General features: G+C 45.7%; 1 protein-coding gene across 1 annotated transcript; it reads left to right on the top strand.

Moving 5' to 3' along the window:
* The first annotated feature begins 1,420 nt into the window (after nucleotides 1-1,420).
* LOC124267336 (cytochrome P450 2J6-like) lies at nucleotides 1,421-22,891 on the top strand. Its single transcript, XM_046702253.1, has 4 exons — nucleotides 1,421-1,940; nucleotides 19,901-20,425; nucleotides 21,067-21,507; nucleotides 22,201-22,891. The coding sequence occupies exons 1-4, from the start codon at nucleotides 1,604-1,606 to the stop codon at nucleotides 22,377-22,379; spliced, it is 1,482 nt and encodes a 493-aa protein (XP_046558209.1). The 5' UTR covers nucleotides 1,421-1,603; the 3' UTR covers nucleotides 22,380-22,891.

Genomic DNA, 22,891 nt, shown 5'->3' with positions numbered 1-22,891 from the left:
CACCATGCTTCAGATGCCTTCGTTGGATTGAATCCTGGGCATAATCTATTCTCCAATTCGTCATGAAAGCCACTCCCAGAGTTTCATCACTTTATGTGAGTATGTGGGTAGTGTTAAGGCTGCATTGAGCAATTATACAGCTAGGTAATGACTGTCTTTAACAATATATGATCCCAACACATACTACGGTAACCCAGATTGAAAGACATTTTTTGTCAAGTCATGTCACTGAAAGCCAAGAGAGTTACCGTTCCGGCCTATATGCCCGCCGTTCGTCGTATAATGAGCGAGTGAGTGAGTTTAGTTTTACGTCGCACACAACAATATTCCAGCTATATTGCGGAGGTCTGTAAATAATCGAGTCGGGACCAGACAATCCAGTGATCAACAGCATGAGCATCGATATGTGCAATTGGGAACCAATGACATGTGCCAGCCATGTCAGAGAGCCTGATAACCCGATCCCGTTACTCGCCTCTTACGACAAGCATGGGTTACTGAAGGTTCATTCTAACTCGGACCTTCACGGGTTCCGTCGTATAAAGAAACCAGATGACCAATGAAACTGGAAGTTGACACACTTGTTTCCACCACTGATGATACATCTCTTTCCACTAGTTCGAATCTGATATTGGGCATAGCCGCCTCAGCAGTAACAATGTGAAAACAATATTTATGGCCGCTGCTAGTTACTCTTGCATGATCTCGAAATCCATTATTGTTTGTGTAAACATCTCTGCAGTGGTGAATGGGGATACAGTGATTGTGCTGACGACGACACCATGTTCTTTAATGTATATCATTTGGATTTTACTGTGTCTTTTGTGATCCAATCAAAAAATGCTGTGCTGTTGGAAACATGTTTTCTTTAGACAGTTCATGAGGCCCATGATTTGTATGAAGTAAGTGGATCGTTTACTGCAAAATCACTAGGATCCAGTCGTTAACAGTGAGTATAGAGCAAATCAGCTTTATCCGATTCACAAACTCACAAGAACGTTGAAAGTTGTATTAGCAAGGAAACGTAAATGATAACAAATGACACCAGCTGTAACACGGACAAACAAACAAACGTTGGGTAACAGTTGGGACACCTGCTTTTGAGAGAGTCAAGGACGCATTAAAGTGTTGATTCACTTTTAGCAGGAGTGGGACGCAACATATGTCATATCAGGGATTACACTTTCTCAGTAAAGTACAGTACTAGTACTTTGGGGACGTTGAGTCCCATCCGGGATTCAAACCCACTCTCACTGTCAGGCACCTGAATGCAAAGTCAGCGATCTAACCCACTGAGCCAACGTTGATTCCACAAAAATCACAGTCTGACAACTGGTAGTCCAGATAACGTACTTTGTTTACCAAAGGGAAAAACAGGTTCAGGTTGCGCAATATATGGGACTTTGAAAGCTGCTTATCAACTCGAGGTGGCCCATATACTGCACTTAGCAAAATTGCATACTCCCGTCCGAGTCATGTTCTTCGGCTGATGCAATTAAACGACTGAATTACTGTGGTTGCATCAGGCAGTACATTACAGTGTACACTTATAAATACTCGTGGGCACATATATTTTGGAAAACTACGTTTCGAGAAGAGCACAATGACAGAGGTATTCGCCTTCAGTCCTACAACTGTGTTGCTGTGTGTGGTTGTGCTCGTTTTGTTATGGCTACTAACGCGGCGACCCTCTGGGCTCCCTCCCGGCCCCCCTCTCCTCCCGTTTTTGGGGAATGCCCTCTCCATGGACTCCGATCCCCGGATTACGTTTAAGAAACTCAGGCAACAATATGGGGACATCTTCAGTGTGTACCTGTTCAACACACCACTCATCGTCCTCAACGGTTACAGCACTCTGAAAGAAGCTATTGTCAAGAACGGCGACGTCTTTTCTGAGAGGCCTCACATCACACTAAATGACTTCGTTGCAAGAGGAAAAGGTAGGTGTAATGTCTTCTTACAGTGCAGCATGAACCTGTCACTCTCTATGATCTTCATCTGTGTTGTCCCACATCATATCACTACCTGTATTTTCACTCACCATCTCAGCACCTGCGTTGTCCCACATCACATTCTCACCTCTGTTGCTTCATACCACATGGGCACCTGCTTTGTATTCTCACCTCTGTTGCTTCATACCACATATGCTCCTACTTTGCCCCATATCACATTCTCACATCACATTCTCACCTCTGTTCATCATGCCACATGAGCACCTGCGTTGTCCCACATCACATTCTCACCTCTGTTGCTTCAATCCACATGAGCACCTGCTTTGTCCCATATAACATTCTCACCTCTGTTACTTCATACCACATGAGCACCTGCTTTGTCATACATCACATTCTCACCTCTGTTGCTTCATACCACATGAGCACCTGCTTTGTCCCATGTCACATTCTCACCTCTGTTGCTTCTTACCACATGAGCACCTGCTTTGTCCTACATCTCATTCTCACCTCTGTTGCTTCATACCACATGAGCACATGCTTTGTCCCATATCACATTCTCATCTCTCCTGCTTCATACCACAGGAGCACCTGCTTTGTCTCATATCACATTTTCACCTCTGTTGCTTCATACCACATGAGCACCTGCTTTGTCCCACATCACATTCTCACCTCTGTTGCTTCATACCACATGAGCACCTGCTTTGTCTCACATCACATTCTCACCTCTGTTGCTTCATACCACATGAGCACCTGCTTTGCCTCATATCACATTCTCACCTCTGTTGCTTCATACCACATGCACCTGCTTTGTCTCATATCACATTCTCACCTCTGTTGCTTCATACCACATGAGCACCTGCTTTGTGTCATATCACATTTTCGCCTCTGATGCTTCATACCACATGAGCACCTGCTTTGTCTCACATCACATTCTCACCTCTGTTGCTTCATAACACATGAGCACCTGCTTTGCCTCTTATCACATTCTCACCTCTGTTGCTTCATACCACATGAGCACCTGCTTTGTCTCATATCACATTCTCACCTCTGTTGCTTCATACCACATTAGCACCGGCGTTGTCCCACATCACATTCTCACCTCTGTTGCTTCATGCCACATGAGCACATGCTTTGTCCCACATCACATTCTCGCCTCTGTTGCTTCCATACCGTTGCTTCATACCACACGATAGCACCTGCGTTGTCCCACATCACATTCTCACCTCTGTTGCTTCATACCACATGAGCACATGCTTTGTCCCACATCACATTCTCGCCTCTGTTGCTTCATACCACATGAGCACCTGCTTTGTCCCACATCACATTCTCACCTCTGTTGCTTCATACCACATGAGCACATGCTTTGTCCCACATCACATTCTCACCTCTGTTGCTTCATACCACATGAGCACCTGTTTTGTCCCACGTCACGTTCTCACCTCTGTTGCTTCATACCACATGAGCACCTGCTTTGTCCTACATCACATTCTCACCTCTGTAGCTTCATACCACATTAGCACCTGCTTTGCCACATATTACATTCTCACCTCTGTTGCTTCATACCACATGAGCACCTGCGTTGTCCCACATCACATTCTCACCTCTGTTGCCTCATACCACATGAGCACATGCTTTGTCCCACATCACATTCTCACCTCTGTTGCTTCATACCACATGAGCACATGCTTTGTCCCACATCACATTCTCGCCTCTGTTGCTTCATATCACATGAGCACCTGCTTTGTCCCACATCACATTCTCACCTCTGTTGCTTCATACCACATGAGCACATGCTTTGTCCCACATCACATTCTCGCCACTGTTGCTTCATACCACATGAGCACCTGCTTTGTCCCACATCACATTCTCACCTCTGTTGCTTCATACCACATGAGCACATGCTTTGTCCTACATCACATTCTCAACTCTGTAGCTTCATACCACATAAGCACCTGCTTTGCCACATATCACATTCTCACCTCTGTTGCTTCAAACCACATGAGCACCTCCGTTGTCCCACGTCACATTCTCACCTCTGTTGCCTCATACCACATGGGCCCCTGCTTTGTCCCACCTCACATTCTCACCTCTGTTGCTTCATACCACATGAGCACCTGCTTTGCCACATATCACATTCTCACCTCTGTTGCTTCATACCACATGAGCACCTGCTTTGCCACATATCACATTCTCACCTCTGTTGCCTCATACCACATGAACACCTGCTTCGTCCCACATCACATTCTCACCTCTGTTGCTTCATACCACATGAGCACCTGCTTTGTCCCACATCACATTCTCACCTCTGTTGCTTCATACCACATGAGCACCTGCTTGGTCCCACATCACATTCTCACCTCTGTTGCTTCATACCACATGAGCACCTGATTTGTCCCATATAACATTCTCACCTCTGTTACTTCATACCACATGAGCACCTGCGTTCTCATACATCACATTCTCACCTCTTTTACTTCATACCACATGAGTACCTGCTTTGTCCCATGTCACATTCTCACCTCTCTTGCTTCATGTCACATGAGCACCTGCTTGGTCCTACATCTCAACCTCTGTTGCTTCATACCACATGAGCACCTCTCCCATATCACATTCTCATCTCTGTTGCTTCATACCACATGAGCACCTGCTTTGTCTCATATCATTCTCACCTCTGTTGCTTCATACCACATGAGCACCTGTTTTGCCACATATCACATTCTGTAGCTAACCTCTGTTGCCTTCCAAACCACATGAGCACCTCCGTTGTCCCACGTCCCATTCCCACGTCACCTCTGTTGCCTCATACCACATGGGCACCTGCTTTGTCCCACATCACATTCTCACCTCTTTTGCCCCATACCACATGAGCACCTGCTTTGCCACATATCACATTCTCACCTCTGTTGCTTCATACCACATGAGCACCTGCTTTTGCCACATATCACATTCTCACCTCTGTTGCCCCATACCACATGAACACCTGCTTCGTCCCACATCACATTCTCACCTCTGTTGCTTCATACCACATGAGCACCTGCTTTGTCCCATGTCACATTCTCATCTCTGTTGCTTCATACCACATGATCACCTGCTTGGTCCCACATCACATTCTCACCGCTGTTGCTTCATACCACATGAGCATCTGATTTGTTCCACATCACATTTTCGCCTCTGTTACTTCATACCACATGAGCACCTGCTTTGCCCCACATCACATTCTCACCTCTGTTGCTTCATACCACATGAGCACCTGCTTTGCCACATATCACATTTTCACCTCTGTTGCCTCATACCACATGAACACCTGCTTCGTCCCACTTCACATTCTCACCTCTGTTGCTTCATACCACATGAGCACCTGCTTTGTCCAATGTCACATTCTCACCTCTGTTGCTTCATACCACATGAGCACCTGCTTTGTCCCACATCACATTCTCACCTCTGTTGCTTCATACCACATGACCACCTGCTTTGTCCCACATCACATTCTCCCCCTGCTGCTTCATATGACATGAGCACCTGCTTTGTCTCACATCACATTCTCACCTCTGTTGCTTCATATGACATGAGCACCTGCTTTGTGTCATATCACATTTTCGCCTCTGATGCTTCATACCACATGAGCACCTGCTTTGTCTCACATCACATTCTCACCTCTGTTGCTTCATACCACATGAGCACCTGCTTTGCCTCATATCACATTCTCACCTCTGTTGCTTCATACCACATGAGCACCTGCTTTGTCCCACATCACATTCTCGCCTCTGTTGCTTCCTACCACATGAGCACCTGCTTTGTCCCACATCACATTCTCACCTCTGTTGCTTCATACCACATGAGCACATGCTTTGTCCCACATCACATTCTCACCTCTGTTGCTTCATACCACATGAGCACCTGTTTTGTCCCACGTCACGTTCTCACCTCTGTTGCTTCATACCACATGAGCACCTGCTTTGTCCTACATCACATTCTCACCTCTGTAGCTTCATACCACATTAGCACCTGCTTTGCCACATATCACATTCTCACCTCTGTTGCTTCATACCACATGAGCACCTGCGTTGTCCCACATCACATTCTCACCTCTGTTGCCTCATACCACATGACCACATGCTTTGTCCCACATCACATTCTCACCTCTGTTGCTTCATACCACACGAGCACATGCTTTGTCCCACATCACATTCTCGCCTCTGTTGCTTCATATCACATGAGCACCTGCTTTGTCCCACATCACATTCTCACCTCTGTTGCTTCATATCACATTAGCACATGCTTTGTCCCACATCACATTCTCACCTCTGTTGCTTCATACCACATGAGCACATGCTTTGTCCCACATCACATTCTCGCCACTGTTGCTTCATACCACATGAGCACCTGCTTTGTCCCACATCACATTCTCACCTCTGTTGCTTCATACCACATGAGCACATGCTTTGTCCCACATCACATTCTCACCTCTGTTGCTTCATACCACATGAGCACCTGCTTTGTCCTACATCACATTCTCAACTCTGTAGCTTCATACCACATAAGCACCTGCTTTGCCACATATCACATTCTCACCTCTGTTGCTTTCAAACCACATGAGCACCTCCCGTTGTCCCACGTCACATTCTCACCTCTGTTGCCTCATACCACATGGGCGCCTGCTTTGTCCCACCTCACATTCTCACCTCTGTTGCTTCATACCACATGAGCACCTGCTTTGCCACATATCACATTCTCACCTCTGTTGCTTCATACCACATGAGCACCTGCTTTGCCACATATCACATTCTCACCTCTGTTGCCTCATACCACATGAACACCTGCTTCGTCCCACATCACATTCTCACCTCTGTTGCTTCATACCACATGAGCACCTGCTTTGTCCCACATCACATTCTCACCTCTGTTGCTTCATACCACATGAGCACCTGCTTGGTCCCACATCACATTCTCACCTCTGTTGCTTCATACCACATGAGCACCTGATTTGTCCCATATAACATTCTCACCTCTGTTACTTCATACCACATGAGCACCTGCGTTGTCATACATCACATTCTCACCTCTGTTGCTTCATACCACATGAGTACCTGCTTTGTCCCATGTCACATTCTCACCTCTCTTGCTTCATGTCACATGAGCACCTGCTTGGTCCTACATCTCAATCTCACCTCTGTTGCTTCATACCACATGAGCACCTGCTTTGTCCCATATCACATTCTCATCTCTGCTGCTTCATACCACATGAGCACCTGCTTTGTCTCATATCACATTCTCACCTCTGTTGCTTCATACCACATGAGCACCTGCTTTGTCCTACATCACATTCTCAACTCTGTAGCTTCATACCACATGAGCACCTGCTTTGCCACATATCACATTCTCACCTCTGTTGCTTCAAACCACATGAGCACCTCCGTTGTCCCACGTCCCATTCTCACCTCTGTTGCCTCATACCACATGGGCACCTGCTTTGTCCCACATCACATTCTCACCTCTGTTGCTTCATACCACATGAGTACCTGCTTTGCCACATATCACATTCTCACCTCTGTTGCCTCATACCACATGAGCACCTGCTTTGTCCCATGTCACATTCTCACCTCTGTTGCTTCATACCACATGAGCACCTGCTTGGTCCCACATCACATTCTCACCGCTGTTGCTTCATACCCCATGAGCACCTGATTTGTCCCACATCACATTTTCGCCTCTGTTACTTCGTACCACATGAGCACCTGATTTGTCCCACATCACATTTTCGCCTCTGTTACTTCATACCACATGAGCACCTGCTTTGCCCCACATCACATTCTCGCCTCTGTTGCTTCATATCACATGAGCACCTGCTTTGTCCCACATCACATTCTCACCTCTGTTGCATCATACCACATTAGCACATGCTTTCTCCCACATCACATTCTCACCTCTGTTGCTTCATACCACATGAGCACCTGCTTTGTCCCACATCACATTCTCGTCTCTGTAGCTTCATACCACATGACCACCTCCTCTGCCACATATCACATTCTCACCTCTGTTGCCTCATACCACATGAACACCTGCTTCGTCCCACATCACATTTTCGCCTCTGTTACTTCATACCACATGAGCACCTGCTTTGTCCCACATCACATTCTCACCTCTGTTGCTTCATACCACATGAGCACCTGCTTTGCCACATATCACATTCTCACCTCTGTTGCTTCATACCACATGAGCACCTGCTTTGCCACATATCACATTCTCACCTCTGTTGCCTCATACCACATGAACACCTGCTTCGTCCCACATCACATTCTCACCTCTGTTGCTTCATACCACATGAGCACCTGCTTTGTCCCATGTCACATTCTCACCTCTGTTGCTTCACATTCATACCACATGAGCATGATCACCTGCTTGGTCCCACATCACATTCTCACCTCACGAGCTGTTCCTTTATACCACATGAGCACCTGATTTGTCCCACATCACATCACATTCTCACCTCTGTTGCTTCATACCACATTAGCACATGCTTTGTCCCACATCACATTCTCACCTCTGTTGCTTCATACCACATGAGCACATGCTTTGTCCCACATCACATTCTCGCCACTGTTGCTTCATACCACATGAGCACCTGCTTTGTCCCACATCACATTCTCACCTCTGTTGCTTCATACCACATGAGCACCTGCTTTGTCCCACATCACATTCTCACCTCTGTTGCTTCATACCACATGAGCACCTGCTTTGTCCTACATCACATTCTCAACTCTGTTGCTTCATACCACATTAGCACCTGCTTTGCCACATATCACATTCTCACCTCTGTTGCTTCAAACCACATGAGCACCTCCGTTGTCCCACGTCACATTCTCACCTCTGTTGCCTCATACCACATGGGCCCCTGCTTTGTCCCACCTCACATTCTCACCTCCGTTGCTTCATACCACATGAGCACCTGCTTTGCCACATATCACATTCTCACCTCTGTTGCTTCATACCACATGAGCACCTGCTTTGCCACATATCACATTCTCACCTCTGTTGCCTCATACCACATGAACACCTGCTTCGTCCCACATCACATTCTCACCTCTGTTGCTTCATACCACATGAGCACCTGCTTTGTCCCACATCACATTCTCACCTCTGTTGCTTCATACCACATGAGCACCTGCTTGGTCCCACATCACATTCTCACCTCTGTTGCTTCATACCACATGAGCACCTGATTTGTCCCATATAACATTCTCACCTCTGTTACTTCATACCACATGAACACCTGCGTTGTCATACATCACATTCTCACCTCTGTTGCTTCATACCACATGAGTACCTGCTTTGTCCCATGTCACATTCTCACCTCTCTTGCTTCATGTCACATGAGCACCTGCTTGGTCCTACATCTCAATCTCACCTCTGTTGCTTCATACCACATGAGCACCTGCTTTGTCCCATATCACATTCTCATCTCTGCTGCTTCATACCACATGAGCACCTGCTTTGTCTCATATCACATTCTCACCTCTGTTGCTTCATACCACATGAGCACCTGCTTTGTCCTACATCACATTCTCAACTCTGTAGCTTCATACCACATGAGCACCTGCTTTGCCACATATCACATTCTCACCTCTGTTGCTTCAAACTACATGAGCACCTCCGTTGTCCCACGTCACATTCTCACCTCTGTTGCCTCATACCACATGGGCACCTGCTTTGTCCCACATCACATTCTCACCTCTGTTGCTTCATACCACATGAGCACCTGCTTTGCCACATATCACATTCTCACCTCTGTTGCTTCATACCACATGAGCACCTGCTTTGCCACATATCACATTCTCACCTCTGTTGCCTCATACCACATGAACACCTGCTTCGTCCCACATCACATTCTCACCTCTGTTGCTTCATACAACATGAGCACCTGCTTTGTCCCATGTCACATTCTCATCTCTGTTGCTTCATACCACATGATCACCTGCATGGTCCCACATCACATTCTCACCGCTGTTGCTTCATACCACATGAGCACCTGATTTGTCCCACATCACATTTTCGCCTCTGTTACTTCATACCACATGAGCACCTGCTTTGTCCTACATCACATTCTCAACTCTGTAGCTTCATACCACATGAGCACCTGCTTTGCCACATATCACATTCTCACCTCTGTTGCTTCAAACCACATGAGCACCTCCGTTGTCCCACGTCACATTCTCACCGCTGTTGCCTCATACCACATGGGCCCCTGCTTTGTCCCACATCACATTCTCACCTCTGTTGCTTCATACCACATGAGCACCTGCTTTGCCACATATCACATTCTCACCTCTGTTGCTTCATACCACATGAGCACCTGCTTTGCCACATATCACATTCTCACCTCTGTTGCCTCATACCACATGAACACCTGCTTCGTCCCACATCACATTCTCACCTCTGTTGCTTCATACCACATGAGCACCTGCTTTGTCCCACATCACATTCTCACCTCTGTTGCTTCATACCACATGAGCACCTGCTTGTCCCACATCACATTCTCACCTCTGTTGCTTCATACCACATGAGCACCTGATTTGTCCCATATAACATTCTCACCTCTGTTACTTCATACCACATGAGCACCTGCGTTGTCATACATCACATTCTCACCTCTGTTGCTTCATACCACATGAGTACCTGCTTTGTCCCATGTCACATTCTCACCTCTCTCTTGTTTCATGTCACATGAGCACCTGCTTGGTCCTACATCTCAATCTCACCTCTGTTGCTTCATACCACATGAGCACCTGCTTTGTCCCATATCACATTCTCATCTCTGCTGCTTCATACCACATGAGCACCTGCTTTGTCTCATATCACATTCTCACCTCTGTTGCTTCATACCACATGAGCACCTGCTTTGTCCTACATCACATTCTCAACTCTGTAGCTTCATACCACATGAGCACCTGCTTTGCCACATATCACATTCTCACCTCTGTTGCTTCAAACTACATGAGCACCTCCGTTGTCCCACGTCACATTCTCACCTCTGTTGCCTCATACCACATGGGCACCTGCTTTGTCCCACATCACATTCTCACCTCTGTTGCTTCATACCACATGAGCACCTGCTTTGCCACATATCACATTCTCACCTCTGTTGCTTCATACCACATGAGCACCTGCTTTGCCACATATCACATTCTCACCTCTGTTGCCTCATACCACATGAACACCTGCTTCGTCCCACATCACATTCTCACCTCTGTTGCTTCATACAACATGAGCACCTGCTTTGTCCCATGTCACATTCTCATCTCTGTTGCTTCATACCACATGATCACCTGCTTGGTCCCACATCACATTCTCACCGCTGTTGCTTCATACCACATGAGCACCTGATTTGTCCCACATCACATTTTCGCCTCTGTTACTTCATACCACATGAGCACCTGCTTTGTCCTACATCACATTCTCAACTCTGTAGCTTCATACCACATGAGCACCTGCTTTGCCACATATCACATTCTCACCTCTGTTGCTTCAAACCACATGAGCACCTCCGTTGTCCCACGTCACATTCTCACCTCTGTTGCCTCATACCACATGGGCCCCTGCTTTGTCCCACCTCACATTCTCACCTCTGTTGCTTCATACCACATGAGCACCTGCTTTGCCACATATCACATTCTCACCTCTGTTGTTTCCATACCACATGAGCACCTGCTTTGCCACTTTACATCACATTCTCACCTCTGTTGCCTCATACCACATGAACACCTGCTTTGTCCCACATCACATTCTCACCTCTGTTGTTTCATACCACATGAGCACCTGCTTTGTCCCACATCACATTCCCTCACCTCTGTTGTTTCATACCACATGAGCACCTGCTTGGTCCCACATCACATTCTCACCTCTGTTGCTTCATACCACATGAGCACCTGATTTGTCCCATATAACATTCTCACCTCTGTTGTTTCATACCACATGAGCACCTGCTTCATACATCACATTCTCATTTTGTTGTTTCATACCACATGAGTACCTGCTTTGTCCCATGTCACATTCTCACCTCTTTGCTTCATGTCATCAGCACCTGCTTTGGTCCTACATCTCAATCTCTCTCTGTTGCTTCATACCACATGAGCACCTGCTTTGTCCCATATCACATTCTCACCTCTGTTGCTTCATACCACATGAGCACCTGCTTTGTCCCACATCACATTCTCACCTCTGTTGTTTCATACCACCATGAGCACCTGCTTTGCTTTACACATATCACATTCCTCACCTCTGTTGCTTCCATACCACATGAGCACCTGCTTTGTATCACATTCTCTCATACCACATGAACACCTGCTTTGTCCCACATCACATTCTCACCTCTGTTGCTTCATACCACATGAGCACCTGCTTTGTCCCACATCACATTCTCATTCTGTTGCTTCATACCACATGATCACCTGCTTTGTCCCACATCACATTCTCACCTCTGTTGCTTCCATACCACATGAGCACCTGATTTGTCCCACATCACATTTTCACCTCTGTTACTTCATACCACATGAGCACCTGCTTTGTCCCACATCACATTCTCACCTCTGTTGCTTCATACCACATGAGCACCTGCTTTGTCCCACATACATCACATTCTCACCTCTGTTGCTTCATACCACATGAGCACCTGCTTTGTCCCACATCACATTCTCACCTCTGTTGCTTCATACCACATGAGCACCTGCTTTGTCCCATATCACATTTCACCTCTGTTGCTTCATACCACCATGAGCACCTGCTTTGCCACACATCACATTCATACCACATGAGCACCTTGCTTTGCTCACATTCTCACCACATTCAATTTGCTGTCCATACCACATGACACCTGCTTTGCCACATCATTCTCACTTGTTGCTTGTTGCCATACCACATGAGCACCTGCTTTGTCCCATATCACATTCTCACCTCTGCATACCATTCACCCGCTTTGTCCCACATCACACATTCTTCACCATCTGTTGCTTCCATACCACCTTTTGAGCACCTGCTTTGTCATACATCACATTTCCCACCTTCTGTTGTTTCATACCACATGAGCACCTGCTTTGTCCTTTCATATCACATTCTCACCTTTTGTTTCCATACCACATGATCACATTCTCACCTCACATTCACCTTGTTTACCATGAGCACCTGCTTTGTCCTACATCACATTCTCACCTCTGTTGCTTCATACCACATGAGCACCTGCTTTGTCCCACGTCACATTCTCACCTCTGTTGCTTTCATACCACATGAGCACCTGCTTTGTCCCACATCACATTCTCACCTCTGTTGCTTCATACCACATGAGCACCTGCTTTGCCACATATCACATTCTCACCTTCTGTTGCTTCATACCACATGAGCACCTGCTTTGCCACTACATATCACATTCTCACCTCTGTTGCCTCTCATACCACATGAACACCTGCTTTGTCCCACATCACATTCTCACCTCTGTTGCTTCATACCACATGAGCACCTGCTTTGTCCCACATCACATTCTCATTCTGTTGTTTTCCATACCACATGAGCACCTGCTTGGTCCCACATCACATTCTCACCTCTGTTGCTTCATACCACATGAGCACCTGATTTGTCCCATATAACATTCTCACCTCTGTTACTTCATACCACATGAGCACCTGCGTTGTCATACATCACATTCTCACCTCTGTTGCTTCATACCACATGAGTACCTGCTTTGTCCCATGTCACATTCTCACCTCTGTTGCTTCATACCACATGAGCACCTGCTTTGTCCTACATCTCAATCTCACGTCTGTTGCTTCATACCACATGAGCACCTGCTTTGTCCCATATCACATTCTCACCTCTGTTGCCTCATACCACATGGGCACCTGCTTTGTCCCACATCACATTCTCACCTCTGTTGCTTCATACCACATGAGCACCTGCTTTGCCACATATCACATTCTCACCTCTGTTGCTTCATACCACATGAGCACCTGCTTTGCCACATATCACATTCTCACCTCTGTTGCCTCATACCACATGAACACCTGCTTCGTCCCACATCACATTCTCACCTCTGTTGCTTCATACCACATGAGCACCTGCTTTGTCCCATGTCACATTCTCATCTCTGTTGCTTCATACCACATGATCACCTGCTTGGTCCCACATCACATTCTCACCTCTGTTGCTTCATACCACATGAGCACCTGATTTGTCCCACATCACATTTTCGCCTCTGTTGCTTCATACCACATGAGCACCTGCTTTGTCCCACATCACATTCTCACCTCTGTTGCTTCATACCACATGAGCACCTGCTTGGTCCCACATCACATTCTCACCTCTGTTGCTTCATACCACATGAGCACCTGATTTGTCCCATATCACATTCTCACCTCTGTTACTTCATACCACATGAGCACCTGCTTTGTCATACATCACATTCTCACCTCTGTTGCTTCATACCACATGAGCACCTGCTTTGTCCCATGTCACATTCTCACCTCTGTTGCTTCATACCACATGAGCACCTGCTTGGTCCCTACATCTCAATCTCACCCTTCTGTTGCTTCATACCACATGAGCACCTGCTTATGTCCACATATCACATTCTCATCACATTCTCACCTCTGTTGCCTCATACCACATGGGCACCTGCTTTGTCCCACATCACATTCTCACCTCTGTTGCTTCCATACCACATGAGCACCTGCTTTGCCACATATCACATTCTCACCTCTGTTGCTTCATACCACATGAGCACCTGCTTTGCCACATATCACATTCTCACCTCTGTTGCCTCATACCACATGAACACCTGCTTCGTCCCACATCACATTCTCACCTCTGTTGCTTCATACAACATGAGCACCTGCTTTGTCCCATGTCACATTCTCATCTCTGTTGCTTCATACCACATGATCACCTGCTTGGTCCCACATCACATTCTCACCGCTGTTGCTTCATACCACATGAGCACCTGATTTGTCCCACATCACATTTTCGCCTCTGTTACTTCATACCACATGAGCACCTGCTTTGCCCCACATCACATTCTCACCTCTGTTGCTTCATACCACATGAGCACCTGCTTTGCCACATATCACATTTTCACCTCTGTTGCCTCATACCACATGAACACCTGCTTCGTCCCACATCACATTCTCACCTCTGTTGCTTCATACCACATGAGCACCTGCTTTGTCCCATGTCACATTCTCACCTCTGTTGCTTCATACCACATGAGCACCTGCTTGGTCCCACATCACATTCTCACCGCTGTTGCTTCATACCACATGAGCACCTGCTTTGTCCCACATCACATTCTCACCTCTGCTGCTTCATACCACATGAGCACCTGCTTTGTCCCACATCACATTCTCACCTCTGTTGCTTCATACCACATGAGCACCTGCTTTGTCCCACATCACATTCTCGTCTCTGTTGCTTCATACCACATGACCACCTGCTTTGTCCCACATCACATTCTCACCTCTGTTGCTTCATACCACATGAGCACCTGCTTTGTCCTACATCACATTCTCAACTCTGTAGCTTCATACCACATTAGCACCTGCTTTGCCACATATCACATTCTCACCTCTGTTGCTTCAAACCACATGAGCACCTCCGTTGTCCCACGTCACATTCTCACCTCTGTTGCCTCATACCACATGGGCACCTGCTTTGTCCCACATCACATTCTCACCTCTGTTGCTTCATACCACATGAGCACCTGCTTTGCCACATATCACATTCTCACCTCTGCTGCTTCATACCACATGAGCACCTGCTTTGCCACATATCACATTCTCACCTCTGTTGCCTCATACCACATGAACACCTGCTTCGTCCCACATCACATTCTCACCTCTGTTGCTTCATACCACATGAGCACCTGCTTTGTCCCATGTCACATTCTCACCTCTGTTGCTTCATACCACGTGAGCACCTGCTTGGTCCCACATCACATTCTCACCGCTGTTGCTTCATACCACATGAGCACCTGATTTGTCCCACATCACATTTTCGCCTCTGTTACTTCATACCACATGAGCACCCGTTTTGCCCCACATCACATTCTCACCTCTGTTGCTTCATACCACATGAGCACCTGCTTGGTCCCACATCACATTCTCACCTCTGTTGCTTCATACCACATGAGCACCTGCTTTGTCCCACATCACATTCTCACCTCTGTTGCTTCATACCACATGAGCACATGCTTTGTCCCACATCACATTCTCACCTCTGTTGCTTCATACCACATGAGCACCTGCTTTGTCCTACATCACATTCTCAACTCTGTAGCTTCATACCACATCAGCACCTGCTTTGCCACATATCACATTCTCACCTCTGTTGCTTCAAACTACATGAGCACCTCCGTTGTCCCACGTGACATTCTCACCTCTGTTGCCTCATACCACATGGGCACCTGCTTTGTCCCACATCACATTCTCACCTCTGTTGCTTCATACCACATGAGCACCTGCTTTGCCACATATCACATTCTCACCTCTGTTGCTTCATACCACATGAGCACCTGCTTTGCCACATATCACATTCTCACCTCTGTTGCCTCATACCACATGAACACCTGCTTCGTCCCACATCACATTCTCACCTCCGTTGCTTCATACCACATGAGCACCTGCTTTGTCCAATGTCACATTCTCACCTCTGTTGCTTCATACCACATGATCACCTGCTTGGTCCCACATCACATTCTCACAGCTGTTGCTTCATACCACATGAGCACCTGCTTTGTCCCACATCACATTCTCACCTCTGTTGCCTCATACCACATGAGCACCTACTTTGCCCCACATCACATTCTCAACTCTGTTGCTTCATACCACATGATCACCTGCTTGGTCCCACATCACATTCTCGCCTCTGTTGCTTCATACCACATGAGCACCTGATTTGTCCCACATCACATTTTCGCCTCTGTTACTTCATACCACATGAGCACCTGCTTTGCCGCATATCACATTCTCACCTCTTTTACTTCATACCACATGAGCACCTACTTTGCCCCACATCACATTTTCGCCTCTGTTACTTCATTCCACATGAGCACCTGCTTTGCCCCACATCACATTCTCACCTCTGTTGCTTCATACCACATGAGCACCTGCTTTGTCCCACATCACATTCTCACATCTGTTGCTTCATACCACATGAGCACCTGCTTTGTCCCATATCACATTCTCACCTCTGTTACTTCATACCACATGAGGGCGGTGGGGTAGCCTAATGGTTAAATCGTTGGCTCGTCACGCCGAAGACCCCGGTTAGAATCCCCACATGGGTACAGTGCGTGAAGCCCATTTCTGGTGTCCCCCGCCGTGATGTTGCTGGAGTATTGCTTAAAGCGGCGTAAAACCAAACTCAGTCTGTCAGTCAGTCATACCACATGAGCACCTGCTTTGCCCTACATCACATTCTCACCTCTGTTGCTTCATAGCACATGATCACCTGCTTTGTCCCACATCACATTCTCACCTCTGTTGCTTCATACCACATGAGCACCTGCTTGGTCCCTCATCACATTCTCGCCTCTGTTGCTTCATACCACATAAGCACCTGCTTTGTCCCACATCGCATTTTCGCCTCTGTTGCTTCATACCACATGATCAACTGCTTTGTCCCACATCACATTGTCGCCTCTGTTGCTTCATACCACATGAGCACCTGCTTTGTCCCACATCACATTCTCACCTCTGTTGCTTCATACCACATGGGCACCTGCTTTGTCCCATATCACATTCGGACCGCCTCCGTGGTGTAGTGGTTAGAGCGTCCGCCTGGAGAACGGAAGGTCGCGGGCTCGATCCCCGACCGCGTCATACCAAAGAGACGTTAAAATATGGTACTAGTTGGTCCCTGCCTTGCGCTCGGCATTAATGGGTACGGCAAGGACTGGTCGGCTCGGAATCAGTATAATGTGTCTGAGTGGGGTATTCATGCTTCACTGCGGCATGGTATCTCAGTGGGCTAGCACTATAAAACCAGCTTAAGTCTGGGCTAGTACAAGCAGCCGCACATACACATACACACGCATTCACGTCGTCATATGAGCGAAATATTCTCAAGCACGACGTTAAACCCCATTTCACCTCACCTCACCCCATATCACATTCTCACCTCTGTTGCTTCATACCACATGAGCATCTGCCTTGTCTCACATCACATTCTCGCCTCTGTTGCTTCATACCACATGAGCACCTGCTTTGTCCCACTTCATATTCTCGCCTTTGTTGCTTCATACAACATGAGCATGTTCGTTGGCCCATATCACATTCTCACCTCTGTTGCTTCATATGACATGAGCACCTGCTTTGTCCCATATCACATTCTCACCAAAATGAAGCATTTCATCAACCCCACGAACATTTCAAGAATGTATTGATTTTTCCTTCACAAGGGATAACTATTTCAATGTAAAAACGATGAAGGATCGTTTAAATAATGTACATGTTCATTTAATTGTTGTTGTTTTTAAAAGAACTTGATTTAATTGATAGATTTTGGTTCATATGTTTTATAGATAGATGTATTTTAATGATTGGTAGTTTAGATTAGTAACTTAGATTTAGTGGTTGTATTCTCAAAGGGGGTTAAAGTATCGTAAAATTATTGTCCTCGTGAGAGGGTACGTAAGTCCCAAAATATTTAAAGTAAATTTAAACTTAAAACCACCTTTTTAATCGTAGAATATGCGTTCTTTTAATACATGACTAGATTTGTCTTAATCGCTGACAGCTGAAAGGATGGCTTAAATCCAGCTAGTGTCCATGCAGGAAGCAAATGTACTGTAAGTCCCCATGGTCCCTAGTATGGTGATCTACCTTCAGTTTTGGGCAATTTATAGCCCATTTTTATATTGTACTGTTAAACTAAGAAATTTTGCTAGTTTTAAGTATACATCTGTGATAGACTAGTTCTTTTACTGTCTTTAAGTATATAAGTTTGTTTTTATTTCATGCATACATTTATAAATTTAGAACTTTAATTTTAACTCACTGACTCACTCACGAACTCACGAACATCTCAAACTGGATACTTATGGAACGAAGGAGAGTTACACTTCACATAGATTAACGAACCCCTATCTGATTTGACCCTTCGTGTTATATCTGGGTCAATTGGATGAAATAAAAGTAGGTGAGTGATTTTAGTTTGATGCAGCATACCAATATCAGCTTGTATTCATCTCTACATTTTTAGTGAATGAATGAGTTCAGTTTTACGCTGCTTTCAGAAATATTCCAGCAATATGACGGCGGGGGACACCAGAAATGGGCTTCACGAGCGAACACTTTAACCACTGGGGCACCCCGCCGGCCCTTACGCAGGTTGCAAAATGCGCAGGTGATGGTCATGTTGCTGGGTGGTCACTCTCGGTCTCCCACTTCTGGGACTGTCAGATGTCTGGCCAGTCTGGTTGACGGGTCTCATTAGTCTGATGTTGGTCTGCCTTGCATTATGGCTGTTCGAAGCCCCAACATGCGACAATGCAAAGGCGCGTTCTTGATCCGCTGCTGAAAATCTTCTTTTTTACATAATCCAATAATAAACATCAGGTGTATACGTTATTTTGTACATCATTTTAGTTTCTAAACCAGCCTAACAGTTGTTACTCTATTCCCCTTACTTCAAGTCACGTCAAACTCCACCTACCATACTGATCAATATATAAAAGTAGACACCACTTATTCAAACATACATCAGCACTCATACCATACGAAACCATTCTTTCCAAGGAAGAGTAAAAGAAGGGGAAATTAGAATTTACACTTGATTACGATATTAACCAACACTGAAATCAAGACTCTCTCTTCTGTAGTGGCCAACCTTTGAGGCTTTGTGTTTCTGTCATGTTTTCCTTTTGTAACGTGTTTTTAAATAACTGAGTCATTTTTATCATTTTTGTACAGGTGTTGCTGGAACCTCTGGTGATCTCTGGCGCGAGCAAAGACGCTTCGCCCTCAACACTCTCAGGGAGTTTGGAGCAGGCAGGAATATCATGGAGGACAAAATACACGAGGAAATCTCACAGTTTCTCGAGGCCTTCGAGGCAGAACAAGGGCAAGGCTTTGACTGCAAACGCCTGGTGCACAACGCAGTGTCCAATGTCATCTGTTCCACTGTATTCGGCAAACGATTTGAATATACTGACCCGCTTTTTATTACATTTTTAAAAGCCATGGACGAAAATGCTGCCAATGTTGGCGTGGCTGGAGTGTTGAATGTGCTGCCTATTGTTCGCTTTCTGCCAGGAGATCTATTCAAATTTAAGAAGACAATGCAGAATGTCGAGAAAATCGAATCACTGCTCATAGACCCTATGACAGAGGAACACTTGAAGAATCACGACGATGACAACGTGGACGACTTCATCCACGCCTACATCAAGGAAATGAGACTTCGCAAAGCGAAACAAGAGGACACGACCTTAGACTGTAAGCATGCTGAACCAAGTTCAATAGTTGTATGATTTTCTAACTCCATTTTGCCTTTTGTAACGCCCTTTGGGTGAAAAACAGAATATATGTAGTTCGTGTGTTACAGATGATATATTTGAGAACTGCGTGTCTGCATATAGTGGAAGAAAGGCGAAAATGATGCATTTCACCAAATCCACCAAAGTCGCGATGCCTGCGTTAATCATCGTATCCATGTACAAGAAAGGAGAACATCACTTCACATAGATCAACAAACCCTATTTGAGTCGACCTTCGATATGGCTGAAATACTGCCGATGTGACTTTAAATTTGTACTCACTCATTCACTGATTCGGCCTTCGGGGTTTTCAATAAGATGGAATTGACACAGTAGCAAACTCTGAGGGTATATATCTGTCCATGAATAGAAGAGAGAAGAAACCGTCTCAGTGACCTTACTTTCGTATGCACATGCATTTAATTGTGCATTTGAACATTGATTCCACGGTGAATCCATAATCTTGCATTAGGGCCTTCTCTCTCCAAATTACAGTTCATATGTCAAATGTATTAAGTTTAGAATCATTGCAGTTTAATTTTCACAGTGTTTTCGAATCATTTTATTTCAACAAAAGGCTTCTCTCGGACCTTGTTTCAGTGGAGAACCTGCAAAGAGTTATAGCAGACCTCTTTGTGGCTGGAACGGAAACCACGGCTACTACAATACGATGGACCATGGTCTACTTACTCAACAATCCGGAAATACAGGAAAGGTGTTTCCGAGAGATCCAGGAACATATCGGCCAGAGTAGGCGTCCCTCCATGAAGGACAAGATCAACCTGCCCTACATGGAAGCAACCATTATGGAAGTCTTGAGACGAGCTGATATCGCCCCTACAGCTCTCCCTCACACCGTTCCCCACGATGTCCAGTTCAGGGGTTTCACCTTCCCAAAAGGTGTCCAAGTCATAGCGATGCTTGATTCAGTCCTACAAGACCCGGATGTGTGGGGTGATCCAGACAACTTCCGGCCTGACCGTTTCCTTGACGCCAGTGGCAAGATCGTAAAGAAAGATGAGTTCATTCCCTTCTCTCTGGGTAAGTTAAGTCGCTGGCGAAGCAGCAATCTATTGTCAATCTTTATAAACGAATTCAACATTGTAGTGTTTTTACAAACGATTACAAATGGCTGTATTTTAAATTTGATAGTTCAACCTGTCTAGTAAGGCAACTTCCAAATATATGACATATCAGTAATTCGTTAGTCTGAAAATGTGTTAATCTAAATATATCTATTAAGAACACTAATTAATTTTGGCCAAATACATACAAATAACACCAAATGTCATTCCTGTTTTAAAGAATTATACATTATTTTAGCTGTCTTTACAAATTTTCAAATAAACATGCTCTCTCGAATAAAAGGAACTACACCAGCAGTATTATATTTACTAAAGATATTGGACCCGTGAAGATCCGGGTTAAATTTGATCTTCAGTAACCAATGCTTGTCGTAAGAGGCGACTAACAGGATCGGGTGGTCAGGCTCGCTGACTTGGTTGACACATGTCATCGGTTCCCAACTGCGTAGATCGATGCTCATACTGTTGATCACGGGATTGTCTGGTCCAGACTCGATTATTTACAGACCGCCGCCATATAGCTCAATATTGCTGTGTGCGGCGTAAAACTAAACTCACTCACTGCTAAAGATATTGATACGCATAAGGCTTGTATTTCCTGACAAAATACACGTAGGCTATTTACAACCGAAGATTTGAAATATTTCAGGTCGAAGGGTTTGTCTGGGTGAGGCCATGGCTCGGATGGAGTTATTCCTTTTCTTGACCACCATGATCCAGAGGTTCAAGTTCATTCCGGTGGATGGCCAGATGCCTTCTTTGGATGGAATCATGGGCATAACCCATTCTCCAAGACCATTCGGCATGAAAGCCATTCCCAGAGTTTAATCACTCTATGCGAGTGAGTGGGTAGTGTTAAGGCTGCATTGAGCAACTATCCAGCTAGGTATTGTCTGTTTTTAACAATACATGATCCCAACACATACTGTAATCCAGAGAGATAGAAAGATTTTTTCTAGTCATGTCACTGAAAGCCCAAGGAGTTCACGCTCAGGCCTTTATGTCCGCCGTCCGTCGTATAAATCGTCGTAAAGAAACCAGATGACCAATGAAACTGGAAGTTGCCACACTTATTTCCACCACTGATGATACTTCTCTTTCCACAAGTTCGAATCTGATATTGGGCATAGCTGCCTCAGCAGTTAACAATGTGAAAACAATATTTATGGCCGCTGCTAATTACTCTTGCATGATCTCGAAATCCATTATTGTTTGTGCTAACATCTCTGCAATGGTGAATGGGGATACAGTGATTGTGCTGACGACGACACCATGTTTCTTATGTATATCATTTGGATTTTACTGTGTCTTTTGTGATTCAATAAAAATACTGTGCTGTT

This window comes from Haliotis rubra, unplaced genomic scaffold, assembly GCF_003918875.1.
Source record: "Haliotis rubra isolate DU_JTF1 unplaced genomic scaffold, ASM391887v1 Scf1304, whole genome shotgun sequence".
NCBI lineage: Eukaryota > Metazoa > Mollusca > Gastropoda > Lepetellida > Haliotidae > Haliotis > Haliotis rubra.
The sequence above is the reverse complement of the archived record's forward strand: the minus strand, read 5'-3'. Positions and strand labels throughout refer to the sequence as shown.

Coding starts and splice junctions, on each gene's coding strand:
- LOC124267336 (XM_046702253.1), top strand. CDS start 1,604: ATGACAGAGGTATTCGCCTTCAGTCCTACAACTGTGTTGCTGTGTGTG. Junction 20,426..21,066: donor AGAGGACACGACCTTAGACT/GTAAGCATGCTG, acceptor ACCTTGTTTCAG/TGGAGAACCTGCAAAGAGTT. Junction 21,508..22,200: donor GTTCATTCCCTTCTCTCTGG/GTAAGTTAAGTC, acceptor GAAATATTTCAG/GTCGAAGGGTTTGTCTGGGT.